Source organism: Trichomycterus rosablanca, chromosome 9, assembly GCF_030014385.1.
Source record: "Trichomycterus rosablanca isolate fTriRos1 chromosome 9, fTriRos1.hap1, whole genome shotgun sequence".
NCBI classification, from domain to species: Eukaryota; Metazoa; Chordata; class Actinopteri; order Siluriformes; family Trichomycteridae; genus Trichomycterus; species Trichomycterus rosablanca.
Window position 1 is genome coordinate 25424365 of NC_085996.1, and position 17266 is coordinate 25441630.

General features: G+C 41.1%; 1 protein-coding gene across 5 annotated transcripts in view; it reads left to right on the top strand.

Moving 5' to 3' along the window:
• Window positions 1-17266, top strand: part of suco (SUN domain containing ossification factor) — a 95619-nt gene that overhangs the window by 26844 nt on the left and 51509 nt on the right. For all 5 annotated transcript variants that reach the window (XM_063002156.1, XM_063002157.1, XM_063002158.1 and 2 more), the window contains exon 2: window positions 16050-16158. In XM_063002156.1, coding sequence (XP_062858226.1) covers window positions 16050-16158 — 109 coding nt within the window. The remainder of the gene's footprint in view (window positions 1-16049; window positions 16159-17266) is intronic.

The window sequence follows — 17266 nt, forward strand, 5'->3', positions numbered from 1 at the left end:
TTTGTAAGTCTGTCTGAGTCTGTCTTTCTGTGAGTCTGTCTATGACTGTCTGTCTTTGTAAGTCTGTCTGTTTATGTCTCTGTCTTTCTTTGTAAGTCTGTCTGTCTTTGTGAGTCTGTCTAAGTCTCTGTCCTTGTAAGTCTGTCTGTCTGACTGTCTGTCTTTGTAAGTCTGTTTGTCTTTGTGAGTGCCTATGACTGTCTGTCTGTAAGTCTGTCTGTCTTTGTGAGTTTGCCTATGACTGTCTGTCTTTGTAAGTCTGTCTATGACTGTCTTTGTAAGTATGTCTGTCTATGACTGTCTGTCTATGACTGTCTGTCTTTGTAAGTCTGTCTGTGAGTCTGTCTGTCTGTATTTCTTTGTAAGTCTGTCTGAGTCTGTCTTTCTGTGAGTCTGTCTGTTTGTCTCTGTCTTTCTTTGTAAGTTTGTCTGTCTATTAGTCTGTCTGTCTTTGTGAGTCTGTCTAAGTCTCTGTCCTTGTAAGTCTGTCTGTGACTGTCTGTCTTTGTAAGTCTGTCTGTCTTTGTGAGTTTGCCTATGACTCTGTCTGTCTTTGTAAGTTTGCCTATGACTGTCTGTCTTTGTAAGTCTGTCTGACTGTCTTTGTAAGTCTGTCTGTCTGTCTGTCTGTCTATGACTGTCTGTCTTTGTGAGTCTGTCTATGACTGTCTGTCTTTGTAAGTCTGTCTGTGAGTCTGTCTATGTCTCTGTATTTCTTTGTAAGTCTGTCTGTCTTTGTAAGTCTGTCTGTTCTTGTCTGTCTCTATGAGTCTGTCCTTGTAAGTCTATCTGTCTTTGTGAGTATTTGTCTTTGTATGTCTGTGTGTGTGTCTGTCTGTCTGTCTTTGTGAGTGTGTTTCTCAGTGTCTGTGTGTGTGGGGGGGGAAGGACCAAAATAGAGTACAGAAAGAGAACGTTGATAATGATATTCAGTCAGGTGTGCTGGGCTCTGTTTTTCCATTCCTTTTGCATACATTAATAAACCACATGGTGGTTTTATGCAAGGTCTCTTCACTGAATAATCCATGCAGGTACTTTTTTGACTGGGTACATCATTAGCATCTGTTGGCAAAAACTCCTTCCTGGTACAAAACACATATTAATTATTGAAGTAAAGTCAGTAACGAAGATGACGATCACTAGTTTAAATTTACCTCATAATCTTTACTTATTCCTGCTCACAAAGTCCCATTTTGTGTGGTGTTACTTGTTTGAATGCTGGTTCTGTCCTGGAAAATTAGTAGTCTATCTATAAATGTTTATCTGTGTTTATCTGTAATACTAAATGCTAGTGTTTGCTTTGTTCTTAAATCTTGGCTCGAAGTGAAGAAGAGACAGATCAGGGTTTTAACAATGATTATAGGTAGACCAGGGACTCGTCTGTTTATGACTTAGTTGGCAAACATTAGTGTTCTAAATCTTACGTGGGCAGCTACCAAAGCCAGTGGAAAGAATTTAGCAGTGTACTGACAGCGCCTGCATCAATGTGTCCATGTTTTTATAGCGTCTGAATGAATTTGTTGAGCCTGTGATCAAAACTGTACTTAATTATACAATGATTTTAGCACTGGCATGATTATGGCCAGAAGTATGTGTGAGCTTGTTGGGCATCCCATTTTAAAACCATTATTATTGTGACCATGCATTTTTACAAGATTCAGGCTCTAATGTTGGAAAGGAGGCCTGGCTTGCAATTGATGTTCCAGTTCATCCCACAGCTGTTCAATTGGTATGAGGTCTGGAATTATAGAGGAAATATAAAGGTTTTTTTATACTATTTATTCAGCTTACTGTGAACCGGGAACACAGTCATGCTGGAACAGGAAAGGGCCTTCCTCAATCTACTGTCACAAAGTTGAAATTAGGTTGTTTATTTACAGTGGGGCCAAAAAGTATTTAGTCAGCCACTGATTGTGCAGGTTCTCCTACTTAGAAAGATGAGAGAGGTCTGTAATTTTCATCATAGGTACACTTCAACTATGAGAGACAAAATGAGAAAAAAAAATCCAGGAAATCACATTGTAGAATTTTTAAAGAATTTATTTGTAAATTATGGTGGAAAATAAGTATTTGGTCAATAACAAAAGTTCAACTCAATACTTTGTAACATAACCTTTGTTGGCAATGACAGAGGTCAAACGTTTCCTGTAAGTCTTCACCAGGTTTGCACACACTGTAGCTGGTATTTTGGCCCATTCCTCCATGCAGATCTCCTCTAGAGCAGTGATGTTTTGGGGCTGTCGCTGGGCAACACGGACTTTCAACTCCCTCCACAAATTTTCTATGGGGTTGAGGTCTGGAGACTGGCTAGGCCACTCCAGGACCTTGAAATGCTTTTTACGGAGCCACTCCTTCGTTGCCCGAGCGGTGTGTTTGGGATCATTGTCATGCTGGAAGACCCAGCCACGTTCCATCTTCAATGCTCTCACTGATGGAAGGAGGTTTTGGCTTAAAATCTCATGATACATGGCCCCGTTCATTCTTCCCTTAACACGGATCAGTCGTCCTGTCCCCTTTGCAGAAAAACAGCCCCAAAGCATGATGTTTCCACCCCCATGCTTCACAGTAGGTATGGTGTTCTTGGGATGCAACTCAGCATTCTTCTTCCTCCAAACACGACGAGTTGAGTTTTTACCAAAAAGTTCCATTTTGGTTTAATCTGACCACATGATATTCTTCCAATCCTCTTCTGGATCATCCATATGCTCTCTGGCAAACTTCAGACGGGCCTGGACATGTACTGGCTTAAGCAGGGGGACACGCCTGGCACTACAGGATTTGAGTCCCTCTCGGCGTAGTGTATATACTGATGGTAGCCTTTGTTACTTTGGTCCCAGCTCTCTGCAGGTCATTCATCAGGTCCCTCCGTGTAGTTCTGGGATTTTTGCTCACCGTTCTCATGATCATTTTGACCCCACGGGATGAGATCTTGCGTGAGGCCCCAGATCGAGGGAGATTATCAATGGTCTTGTACAGGGGTTGGACAAAATAACTGAAACACCTGGTTTTAGACCACAATAATTTATTAGTATGGTGTAGGGCCTCATTTTGCGGCCAATACAGCGTCAATTCGTCTTGGAAATGACATATACAAGTCCTGCACATTGGTCAGAGGGATTTTAAGCCATTCTTCTTGCAGGATAGTGGCCAGGTCACTACGTGATGCTGGTGGAGGAAAACGTTTCCTGACTCACTTCTCCAAAACACCCCAAAGTGGCTCAATAATATTTAGATCTGGTGACTGTGCAGGCCATGGGAGATGTTCAACTTCACTTTCATGTTCATCAAACCAATCTTTCACCAGTCTTGCTGTGTGTATTGGTGCATTGTCATCCTGATACACGGCACCGCCTTCAGGATACAATGTTTGAACCATTGGATGCACATGGTCCTCCAGAATGGTTCGGTAGTCCTTGGCAGTGACGTGCCCATCTAGCACAAGTATTGGGCCAAGGGAATGCCATGATATGGCAGCCCAAACCATCACTGATCCACCCCCATGCTTCACTCTGGGCATGCAACAGTTTGGGTGGTACGCTTCTTTGGGGCTTCTCCACACCGTAACTCTCCCGGATGTGGGGAAAACAGTAAAGGTGGACTCATCAGAGAACAATACATGTTTCACATTGTCCACAGCCCAAGATTTGCGCTCCTTGCACCATTGAAACCGACGTTTGGCATTGGCACGAGTGACCAAAGGTTTGGCTATAGCAGCCCTGCCGTGTATATTGACCCTGTGGAGCTCCCGACGGACAGTTCTGGTGGAAACAGGAGAGTTGAGGTGCACATTTAATTCTGCCGTGATTTGGGCAGCCGTGGTTTTATGTTTTTTGGATACAATCCGGGTTAGCACCCGAACATCCCTTTCAGACAGCTTCCTCTTGCGTCCACAGTTAATCCTGTTGGATGTGGTTTGTCCTTCTTGGTGGTATGCTGACATTACCCTGGATACCGTGGCTCTTGATACATCACAAAGACTTGCTGTCTTGGTCACAGATGCGCCAGCAAGACATGCACCAACAATTTGTCCTCTTTTGAACTCTGGTATGTCACCCATAATGTTGTGTGGATTGCAATATTTTGAGCAAAACTGTGCTCTTACCCTGCTAATTGAACCTTCACACTCTGCTCTTACTGGTGCAATGTGCAATTAATGAAGATTGGCCACCAGACTGGTCCAATTTAGCCATGAAACCTCCCACACTAAAATGACAGGTGTTTCAGTTATTTTGTCCAACCCCTGTATGTCTTCCATTTTCTTACAATTGCTCCCACAGTTGATTTTTTCACAACAACCTGCTTTCCTATTGTAGATTCACTCTTCCCAGCCTGGTGCAGGTCTACAATTTTCTTCCTGGTGTCCTTCGACAGCTCTTTGGTCTTGGCCATGGTTGAATTTGGAGTCTTACTGTTTGAGGCTGTGGACAGGTGTCTTTTATACAGATAATGAGGTCAAACAGGTGCCATTAATACAGGTAACGAGTGGAGGACAGAAGAGCTTCTTAAAGAAGTTGTTACAGGTCTGTGAGAGCCAGAAATCTTGCTTGTTTGTGGGTGACCAAATACTTATTTTCCTCTCATAGTTGAAGTATACCTATGATGAAAATTACAGACCTCTCTCATCTTTCTAAGTAGGAGAACCTGCACAATCAGTGGCTGACTAAATACTTTTTGGCCCCACTGTAATAGAGTTTATTTTATACGTCTGTTAGCAGTGGGTGTGGCTGAAATACCTGAGCGCAATTGTGTTTGAGCATGGTTTGAGCAGCTAGCCATCTACTAGCATAAAGCTATAGGAATCTTATTTGGCTGACCCTTGACTTTGATGTTTCCTTCTTTGCTCCAGTAATGCCAAGTTAACACTACACGACTTTCAAGTTGTTCATATCACTGTACAGTTCACACTACACAACTGGATCTCTTGTAATCGGGAGTCTTTGTGGTTTTCACTCTACATGACTGATCGGTGATAGGGGGTCACGCGCTAAACGATCTATCACCAGGATAAATCTCAGACGAGTCTGTCTGGTCTCCCAAACTGTTTTGTCATGAAAACACACACAAGAAGTGACAAGGGGTTTAGTAATACCATGTCCAAAAATGCACATCAGAATGAAGCAAGCGATCAAAGTTTTTGTGTGCTGATGTGTAGTGTATTCCACAACAGTTAGTTCCGACCTTACAATCTGATTGGTTGAGAAGCGTTCTAGCCGTGTTGATATTTGTGATAACAGCACGGCCTTTTCACACCACAACTGTACTACTCCGCTGATGCGTTGCCAGTAGCGACAAGCTTCATGCACACAAGCTGCAGTTGTTTTGTAGGCCTATTTGTGCTCATACACATCCAGAAATTGATAAAATGGATCACTTTTAGATAACATTCGACCTGCAGCCTGTTTGGCCAGACTCTGAAGAAGAGTGTGACAGCAAACGCACATCAAATTCTGATTCGGTAAACGCTGTTAGGTCGGCTTCAGTGACGGAAGAACAGCTGAATACGCTGGAATTCGCTTCCAAACTAGCGTTACTTTGTAGTGTTAAACTACATGCCTTTTTAGCTTACTGTGTTAAGGCAGAGTAGGGTATTTTTACCGTTGCATAGCAGCAACTCATTCGTTGTGGAACTACTTTTTGGCGGAAGGTATTGTCAATATTAAAGCATATTTAATATGAAATTCAGGGCTTCTTTGATTTATTTTCTTTCTTTATTTTGTAAAAAATGTTGTATAAAAGCAATAGAACACTTGAGGTCGTGTATTATCGCGAATAACATCACCTTCGGCTCGTGCCTGCGACCAGATCACAGCCGTGATGTTATTTGCTATAACACACTCCCTCTCGTGTTCTATTGCTTAAAAAACAAATAGGAAAAATACATGAATCTGGCTGAAGGAGTGGGTTTGGCTTCACAGCCAACAGGGATTGTCTGTTCTGCCAAAAGAGTTGGAAGTCAAATAATAATATTTTTTGCAGTGCAACGTTGGTATTATGGTTTGGCATGGATGGTAAGTCACATACTGTTAAGCTTGTGTGTGTGTGCGGATGTATTCTGATAGAAACTATATTATGCCTCTGCCTCATACATTTACAATTCCACCCCCGGGTTTCCCTTCTATATCTTGTGCTTACAGCAATCACAGCCTTATCGCAACACCTTTCACACTACAGGATTTTGAGTCGCAGACAGGTCCAGATATTTCGCATGCTAGATATTTTTCTTGAGTCTGCGAGTGATCGGATCGAGTCGTTGAACGTTCATACATAGCGATGTAGAGTCGATGTTCAAGCCTCGAGCGAACGCCGATTTGCCTCAGAGCTGGCACGTTTAACAAAGACTTGTCGTCAACCGAAAATCAGGGCAAGAATTGTGTAGTGTGAACTAGGCTTGCGATCAGATGTCTGTTGTAGGGATGTAACGATGCACCACAAGACAGTTAAAAATCGATTCAAATGTGTAACGATTCAAATCGGTTAACATGTATAATGAATCGATATTCACTATAAACAGCAGAGGGCACTGGCGCTATTTACCTCGCTTGGTTGGCGTCACTACAGGGTTGCCAGGTTCGGAAATTTCCAGCCAAATTTACTTATGTGAGGATACTTTCTTTATTCGTAGTATTCATTTATTTGATATGGGATTTATTTTAAAATTTCATTTGTTTGTTTTTTTTATGCAAAAAGCGAAATGTGTAGCATTGTTTTGCATAGTTTGTACCTACCTCAAAAATAAAAGAACATTCATTATTTAGATAAATAAAAGATAAGCACAAATACAGAATTTATTTTTAAAGAGAAATAATTAAAGGAAACTTTGTCATTTGTCTAATTTAATTTTGTTTAAAAAATCGGGAAGAAATCGTATCGTGAACCCAGTATCGTGAATCGCATCGTGGGTAGAGTGTATCGTTAGATCCCTAGTCTGTTAAATTGATTCTGGATTATCCTCTACATTTCTATACTATTTTTACGTTGACTAGTACTATAAGATACATGCTATGGACAAACATTGTAATCTGTTTCTTTATTTTGGTAGATGTGGTCCAGTTCTGGAAATCAGAACAGAGCTGCCCACAGACTACGTTCAGCATAAGCTTACAGGAAATCTGTAGAGGGATTATGTTGTGCATCTGGCCTTCCTGAACCCCCTCAGGCAGACCAGCCCAGAGAATAAACCCTGGCACAGAACACAGAGATCTGCCACATCAATTACAGTGATGGCTAATTGAACTCTCTCGTGTTTTGTGTACCACTTTGTGAACTATTTTATTTCTCACTGCCTGTGTTTGGACCAACATGCCACTCTGGTCTTTGTTTGGATAACTTTTACAGCTCTTTCATTCTTGTTCTGCCAAGTACCAGTCTGTGGTATTTCCTGACTGCTGGATGCTTTGATGTTAATAATTGATCCAAGTAGGCAAAAGCAGTCCACCACTTAAACATCTTTACCATCAATGGTAGGGATGTAACGATACATTCTACCCACGATGCAATGAGATTCACTTTACGATTTTTTAAAACTAAAATTAAAGACAAAGTAAGACAAAGTTTCCTTTTATTATTTCTCTAAAAAAATAAAATAAAATATTGTATTTGTGATTATCTTTTATTTATCAAAATAATGAATGCCCTTTTATTTCTGAGGTAGGTACAAACGATGCAAAACAATTTTGAATTAAGCCCAATTTGTCTGAAAAACCCCGAATTTGGCAACCAGGCGTATAGCGCCAGTGACGTCCACCAGGCGAGGTGTATAGCACCAGTGCCCTCTGCTTTTTAAAGTGAATTTCGATTCATCCAGTGCTGCTTCTGTGACTATATGTTCAGCGTAAAGGCTGAACAGGTATGGAAACTCCTTTGCCAATGTGGAACCAGTCTGTTCGTCCAATAAAATAATGAGATGTTCTGATGTTCCCATATATACAGTGTATCACAAAAGTGAGTACACCCCTCACATTTCTGCAGATATTTAAGTATATCTTTTCATGGGACAACACTGACAAAATGACACTTTGACACAATGAAAAGTAGTCTGTGTGCAGCTTATATAACAGTGTAAATTTATTCTTCCCTCAAAATAACTCAATATACAGCCATTAATGTCTAAACCACCGGCAACAAAAGTGAGTACACCCCTAAGAGACTACACCCCTAAATGTCCAAATTGAGCACTGCTTGTCATTTTCCCTCCAAAATGTCATGTGATTTGTTAGTGTTACTAGGTCTCAGGTGTGCATAGGGAGCAGGTGTGTTCAATTTAGTAGTACAGCTCTCACACTCTCTCATACTGGTCACTGAAAGTTCCAACATGGCACCTCATGGCAAAGAACTCTCTGAGGATCTTAAAAGACGAATTGTTGCACTACATGAAGATGGCCAAGGCTACAAGAAGATGCCAACACCCTGAAACTGAGCTGCAGCACAGTGGCCAAGATCATCCAGCGTTTTAAAAGAGCAGGGTCCACTCAGAACAGACCTCGCGTTGGTCGTCCAAAGAAGCTGAGTGCACGTGCTCAGCGTCACATCCAACTGCTGTCTTTGAAAGATAGGCGCAGGAGTGCTGTCAGCATTGCTGCAGAGATTGAAAAGGTGGGGGGTCAGCCTGTCAGTGCTCAGACCATACGCCGCACACTACATCAAATTGGTCTGCATGGCTGTCACCCCAGAAGGAAGCCTCTTCTGAAGTCTCTACACAAGAAAGCCCACAAACAGTTTGCTGAAGACATGTCAACAAAGGACATGGATTACTGGAACCATGTCCTATGGTCTGATGAGACCAAGATTAATTTGTTTGGTTCAGATGGTCTCAAGCATGTGTGGCGGCAATCAGGTGAGGAGTACAAAGATAAGTGTGTCATGCCTACAGTCAAGCATGGTGGTGGGAATGCCATGGTCTGGGGCTGCATGAGTGCAGCAGGTGTTGGGGAGTTACATTTCATTGAGGGACACATGAACTCCAATATGTACTGTGAAATACTGAAGCAGAGCATGATCCCCTCCCTCCGGAAACTGGGTCGCAGGGCAGTGTTCCAGCATGATAATGACCCCAAACACACCTCTAAGACGACCACTGCTTTATTGAAGAGGCTGAGGGTAAAGGTGATGGACTGGCCAAGCATGTCTCCAGACTAAACCCAATAGAACATCTTTGGGGCATCCTCAAGCGGAAGGTGGAGGAGCGCAAAGTCTCGAATATCCGCCAGCTCCGTGATGTCGTCATGGAGGTGTGGAAAAGCATTCCAGTGGCAACCTGTGAAGCTCTGGTAAACTCCATGCCCAGGAGAGTTAAGGCAGTTCTGGGAAATAATGGTGGCCACACAAAATATTGACACTTCAGGAACTTTCACTAAGGGGTGTACTCACTTTTGTTGCCGGTAGTTTAGACATTAATGGCTGTATATTGAGTTATTTTGAGGGAAGAATAAATTTACACTGTTATATAAGCTGCACACAGACTACTTTTCATTGTGTCAAAGTGTCATTTTGTCAGTGTTGTCCCATGAAAAGATATACTTAAATATCTGCAGAAATGTGAGGGGTGTACTCACTTTTGTGATACACTGTATATATATATATATATATATATATATATATATATATATATATATATATATATATATATATATATATATATACATATATACATATATACAGGGGTTGGACAAAATAACTGAAACACCTGTCATTTTAGTGTGGGAGGTTTCATGGCTAAATTGGACCAGTCTGGTGGCCAATCTTCATTAATTGCACATTGCACCAGTAAGAGCAGAGTGTGAAGGTTCAATTAGCAGGGTAAGAGCACAGTTTTGCTCAAAATATTGCAATGCACACAACATTATGGGTGACATACCAGAGTTCAAAAGAGGACAAATTGTTGGTGCACGTCTTGCTGGCGCATCTGTGACCAAGACAGCAAGTCTTTGTGATGTATCAAGAGCCACGGTATCCAGGGTAATGTCAGCATACCACCAAGAAGGACAAACCACATCCAACAGGATTAACTGTGGACGCAAGAGGAAGCTGTCTGAAAGGGATGTTCGGGTGCTAACCCGGATTGTATCCAAAAAACATAAAACCACGGCTGCCCAAATCACGGCAGAATTAAATGTGCACCTCGACTCTCCTGTTTCCACCAGAACTGTCCGTCGGGAGCTCCACAGGGTCAATATACACGGCCGGGCTGCTATAGCCAAACCTTTGGTCACTCGCGCCAATGCCAAACGTCGGTTTCAATGGTGCAAGGAGCGCAAATCTTGGGCTGTGGACAATGTGAAACATGTATTGTTCTCTGATGAGTCCACCTTTACTGTTTTCCCCACATCCGGGAGAGTTACGGTGTGGAGAAGCCCCAAAGAAGCGTACCACCCAGACTGTTGCATGCCCAGAGTGAAGCATGGGGGTGGATCAGTGATGGTTTGGGCTGCCATATCATGGCATTCCCTTGGCCCAATACTTGTGCTAGATGGGCGCGTCACTGCCAAGGACTACCGAACCATTCTGGAGGACCATGTCCATCCAATGGCGGTGCCGTGTATCAGGATGACAATGCACCAATACACACAGCAAGACTGGTGAAAGATTGGTTTGATGAACATGAAAGTGAAGTTGAACATCTCCCATGGCCTGCACAGTCACCAGATCTAAATATTATTGAGCCACTTTGGGGTGTTTTGGAGAAGCGAGTCAGGAAACGTTTTCCTCCACCAGCATCACGTAGTGACCTGGCCACTATCCTGCAAGAAGAATGGCTTAAAATCCCTCTGACCACTGTGCAGGACTTGTATATGTCATTTCCAAGACGAATTGACGCTGTATTGGCCGCAAAAGGAGGCCCTACACCATACTAATAAATTATTGTGGTCTAAAACCAGGTGTTTCAGTTATTTTGTCCAACCCCTGTATATATATACATATAATCATATAATATATGTATATAGCAAATGGCAGACATAATGGATCACACTAACAAAGCTTTATGAAGTATGCACTGACTTAAAAATCTGCCAGAAATCATACCCAGGAAAACGTAAAGATCAAGTTATCTACTCTAGATGTCGCATTGAACACACCAGACGCGCACATTCCTACTTGATAAAGGGGGAGGATGCCCCGCAATGCGAATCCTGCCAATTACCCATCACGATTAAACACATACTAACTAAGTGCCCTAAATACCAAAGGGAAAGACAAAAATCCTCAATAGCTGGAACAATGAAAGACATTTTTAACCTTGGAAAAGCAGAATTTTTTTTTTACTTCATTACAATCACAAAATTAGAAATACACATATAATATCAGAGACGACCTAACGAATACAAAGCACCCACATAAACCTTTCCTGCCATGAATGTAACTCACAAGAGTAAACACGGCATTAAAAGATAGATAGATAGATAGATAGACAGACAGACAGACAGACAGACAGACAGACAGACAGACAGACAGATAGATAGATAGATAGATAGACAGACAGACAGACAGACAGACAGACAGATAGATAGACAGATAGACAGACAGATAGATAGATAGATAGATAGATAGATAGATAGATAGATAGACAGATAGATAGATAGATAGATAGACAGATAGATAGACAGATAGATAGATAGATAGATAGATAGATAGATAGATAGATAGATAGATAGACAGATAGATAGACAGATAGATAGATAGATAGATAGATAGATAGATAGATAGACAGACAGATAGATAGACAGATAGATAGATAGACAGATAGATAGACAGATAGATAGATAGATAGATAGATAGATAGATAGATAGACAGATAGATAGACAGATAGATAGACAGATAGATAGACAGATAGATAGATAGATAGATAGACAGACAGATAGATAGACAGATAGATAGATAGACAGATAGATAGACAGATAGATAGATAGATAGATAGATAGATAGATAGATAGATAGATAGATAGATAGATAGATAGACAGATAGATAGATAGACAGATAGATAGACAGATAGATAGATAGATAGATAGATAGATAGATAGATAGATAGATAGATAGATAGATAGACAGATAGATAGACAGATAGATAGATAGATAGATAGATAGATAGATAGACAGATAGATAGACAGATAGATAGATAGATAGATAGATAGAAATCCTTGTGTTCTTTTGGTGGGTGGTAAAGATTTACAGTTGCAGCTGTAGTATTTTAATAAACCACAATCCATTTTGTCACAACTAACTGTATGCTAGAATTTAATAATGGTTACCGATTTTATACTAACTACACTCTACACCCTTGTAGAAAAAACCCGAAAACAAAAACCTTCCACATGGGTTTCTGGTCTTAACACCAATGTACTAACTATAGTGTCTGGCAGTGCTAACACATGAGCTCATGTTATTGGAACTATGCATGGATGGTCTCAAGTATCTCTGAGTTAATAAGTCATGACAAGTCACTGAGCATCCTTGGATTCTTTGACACATGAAATCTGAAAATTAGAGATAAGATTTTCTGCAGCCTTCAGTGCTTAGCATGCCTCAGCTATTTGGCTTTGATACAATCAGAGTTATAAATGAGAACTTTTGATAACTTAATACTTTGATCAAGAAGGCTACTGTACAATGAAACAGGAGCAGTTCAACTGATCTAAGCTTGTTGGTAGAGGTGATTCCAGTATAGGCTAGGGTGCTGACAGCATGCTAACATTTGCCTCCATGTGTGCAGGTTGAGGCCAGGATTCAAGGTGAAAGTGTGTGCGTGTGCGCATGTTTAACAATCTGAGCTCCCAGCTGTTGTTCATACTCATCTGATGAGTGTATTTTTTACACCAAGATAAATGTCATTACTGTATGTTTAGTATAAAGCAGCTGCACGAGGCATGACTAATAATTTCTTTGTGTCATGAAAATAGTCTCTGATTTACATTCATATGAGTGGTCTACTTTTAGTTTCATATGCAAATTAATTGGGCTTTAAACAGGTCCGTAAATAGGTGTATAGCTTCCAGCTCAGAATTGATTTTAATTGGATTTGTCTTTTTAGGTTACCGTTATAAAATACACCGATCAGCCATAACATTAAAACCACCTCCTTGTTTCTACACACATTGTCCATTTTATCAGCTCCACTTACCATATAGAAGCACTACAATTACTGACTGTATTCCATCTAGTTCTCGACATACCTTTTTAGCCTGCTTTCACCCTGTTCTTCAATGGTCAGGACCCCCAAAGGACCACCACAGAGTAGGTATTATTTGGGTGGTGGATCATTCTCAGCACTGCAGTAACACTGACATGGTGGTGGTGTGTTAGTGTGTGTTTTGCTGGTATGAGTGGATCAGACACAGCAGCGCTGCTGGAGTTTCTAAACACTGTGTCCACTCCCTGTCCACTCTATTAGACACCCTGCCTAGTTGGTCGACCTTGTAGATGTAAAGTCAGAGACGATCACTATTGCTGCTGTTTGAGTTGGTCATCTTCTAGACCTTCATCAGTGGTCACAGGACGCTGCCCACGGGGCGCTGTTGGCTGGATAGATTTCTGGTTGGTGGACTATTCTCAGTCCAGCAGTGACAGTGAGGTGTTTAAAAACTCCATCAGTGCTGCTGTCTTATCCACTCATACCAGCACAACACACACTAACACACCACCACCATGGGGGTCCTGACCATTGAAGAACAGGGTGAAAGCGGGTTAAAAAACATGCAGAGAAACAGATGGACTACAGTCAGTAATTGTAGAACTACAAAGTGCTTCTATATGGTAAGTGGAGCTGATAAAATGGGCATTGAGTGTAGAAACAAGGAGGTGGTCATAATGTTATGCCTGATTGATGTAGTGAACAGGTGACTTATTGCCAAGAAATATGTTATTCACTCATTAGATTATTTTCAATTCTTACATTTATTAGGTGCTCATACATTGTGAGCAATTAGATGATGTAGGCCTGGCTACAATAATCTCAAAATGCGTTCATATTAATTCCTCATCATCTCTCATCTTTTCATGCAGTTTGTGGTAAATAAGATGTGTGTTAAAACCATTTGATTTGACTACTTGTTAGTGGTGTTCAAATCCCATCTTATCTCTCCTGAATAAGACCCCTCAAAGAACAGATGCCCTTTGAAATCTGTTTGCGCTAGAGTTGACCATGGTTAACTCACTGTTATGTTGGGTCACACATGCCACAATTTACAGTTGCTAGTGAAGATAGGCCATTTACAAGTTACAAGTATATTCAAATCTCAGCAGAGTCACCGGCCAGCCTTGACGTCCACACGAACATGGTTGGTCGAGTTTGAGGGAGGGAAGGATGCACAGGGTTTCTTCACACTGTCGCTGCATTATGCAATCACCAGGATTGGTCCAGGCACCTGCACGGATAGAGGAGGGAGGAGGGTCACATTGAGCTAAGTTTGGCTCTCCGTATGCTTCGTGTGTGAACCCGGCCCTGGCAGGTGAAGTTAAGCGCCTGCAGATTGGACACGTGTCGATGGGGGCGTGTGGTGATCTGGCTCTCTTTGATCAGATCAGGGGTTGTGAAAACAGCAGCGGATTGACAATTGGAAAATGGAAATGAATATATTGGGAGATATGCTTGGAAGATGCACAGATCAAGACTTGTGGTGCATATGTAAGCACTACAAGGTAATCTAATCCAACAACTAAAAGTATGGGAACTGTTTTTATGGCATCTGTGTAGTAACAATTTACTGTGAAATAATGTTTAAAATGATAATAATAATAATATAGGTTATATTAGGGCTGCCGCGATTGGTCGCCCTAGTCGATGAGCATTGACGTCAATATTTTAAGTTAAAACTGTGCTTATAAATGATCCTTTTTCATTTCTACTACGTTTCCATTCATATAACCATTCATATGATTTCCCTCGGCACTATTTGCTGCGTGCGTGACCTGAGTTGTATTTGGTCCAATCACTGGTTGGCGGCATTAAGCGCATTCTTAAAAAATGCCGTCTGCAGAGAGCTTTCAAAGAAAAGCTAAAGGTTTTCCAAGATCCAAATCATCTAAAGTTTCGGAATACTTAAAACTGGCACAAATTGTTTCATTAAGCTTCTCAATCGCGGAGTTCTTGGAATACCGTATTTCTTAGCGAGTTCAGTTAGGGCGCATTCACACGCGCCGTGCACTTGCTCCGTTGGGCTCGCGATTTTTGCTGTTTCCGCGGCGATCAAAGCGCAAAAAGCTTCTCATGTGAATGCGCCTTAACGCTTATCACTGTGTTTACATGGCTTAGAACTTGAAGTTTTGAGTGAATGTGTAGGTTAGAATCTGGACTCATTCAGTCTTTACTGTACGTTGGACTTAATGAGACTTGCCCACATCTGTTTTATTTCTGCTGTAAGTTTAAGCACTTTGCTTTGTGTATGGAATGCCATAAACACATGCTGCACTTGGTTTAATATGGAGCACTTGAGAATTTGATAATATGGACATAAACCCCGTTTACATTTATTTTTGTGCCATATTATTATGCCATGCAGTTTGTTGTTAAAATAAAAGAAGCGTAAATGAGATTCTGAATAAAAATTTTTAAGGAAAATTAATTGTTAGATTAATCGACTAATCGATAAAATAGTCTATAGATTAATCGATAAAAAAATAGTTGTTAGTGGCAGCCCTAGGTTATATAGTTCAAAATGAGCTGTATGAGGCTGCACATGTAGCAAGCTGGAAGGCTGGGTCTCAGACGACACTCCGTTTACCATACTGTGTGCTTCATTAACAAAGAAATCATTTAGCAGACTGTTTATATGTATGCACAGCCTGATGCAGATGATCAAATGTTTGCTCTTGGCTGTGTGTAATAGGTGAGTTTGCAACTAGTCGTTACCCCGATGACTGACTGGCAAACTTTAAAAATGTAGTTGCTGAGTAGTGCACACACTGTCAGTGCTCATCACGGGCATACACTGAGCCTAGTCATGGATTACATGGAAACTCTGCCCATGTCAGGTTTAGCCCAAAATAGCATAGTATTACTTACCTGTTTTTTCTAGTTAGTTCTGAATGTATTAACAGTCTTGATTTGTGTTTTGCAGGTCCCCCAATCATAATGTCCAGTGTTCAGTACAGCCTTCCACGGGCCCAGAACTTTCTGAACAGGACGATGGCCCTCACACGACACAGGAGGAGAAAACTATCGTCAAGGTAAGAAATACAACCAGACAGCAAACAAAAACTAGTTCCTTCCTGCAAATAAACTTTCTGTAGCAAAACCTGGGCAACAAATAATTTATTTATTAGGATTTTTTTGAATGCATTTTCCTCCCGATTTAGCACACTCAATTCAGTCTTCCGCTGCTGAGAGATACCAGATTGCATCTGAGAAGAGCACATCGCTGCACACGCCTCTTCCGACACATGCACAGCCCTCCTCTTCTCGCCCATTCATTCTGCCTCTTCCGCCAGTCAGGGTCCTTACACAGCATATGAAGACCTACCCACCCACACATAGTCCGGCCCCCACCCTGCAGATACGGTGGCCAATTAGTATCTGCTGCAGGCACTGCCAATTATTATGCCTAGATGGCACCCAGCCAGCCGGTGGCAACACCGAGTTTCGAACCGAGGAGTTCAGAAACTCTGTGCTGGTGTGCAACCTGGGCGCTCTTTCATTCGGATTTTAATGTCATGTTTTAAACACTTTGGTTACATTCATGACAGGATAGTTACTAGTTGCACAAGATTCATCAGGGCATCACCGTTGCTCAATGATGATTCATTTCCACAGGTGTTGAAGCTGGTGTCCAATTTGTATCATTGTACTTTAATGAAGCTGGTATTTGAAAACTACTTAGAAAGAGGAGATGTCGAGTGCATCTAGTTCAGAAAGTTATTTTTATAAGCTGCTGCTTCCTATCACCCCCACTCCATCTAAACCTAATGGTTTAGACTTAAACCTGTGATGACCTATGATGTTTTATTTCATACATTTTTGTCAAATAGCTCCTCCGGTACTTTTATTGTTAAGTGTTCTAGGGCAACACAGCATTTATAGCATTATTTATTTAACATAACATTTATAGCATTGTTTATTTAGAGCAACAAAGTTTTATTAATAATTTAAATATAAATTATGCTAAAATACACAAGATTACGAAACATTAAATAATGTTTTAAAGCAAGAACTAAATATGTTTTACTGACTTTAGTGGCTGTGTTAAAATATAAAATATTACAGTTTTTCACTATCAAATATAACTATTAAATTTAGGTTTCCACAAACAGGATTTCTTGACTCTAACGATGGATTACA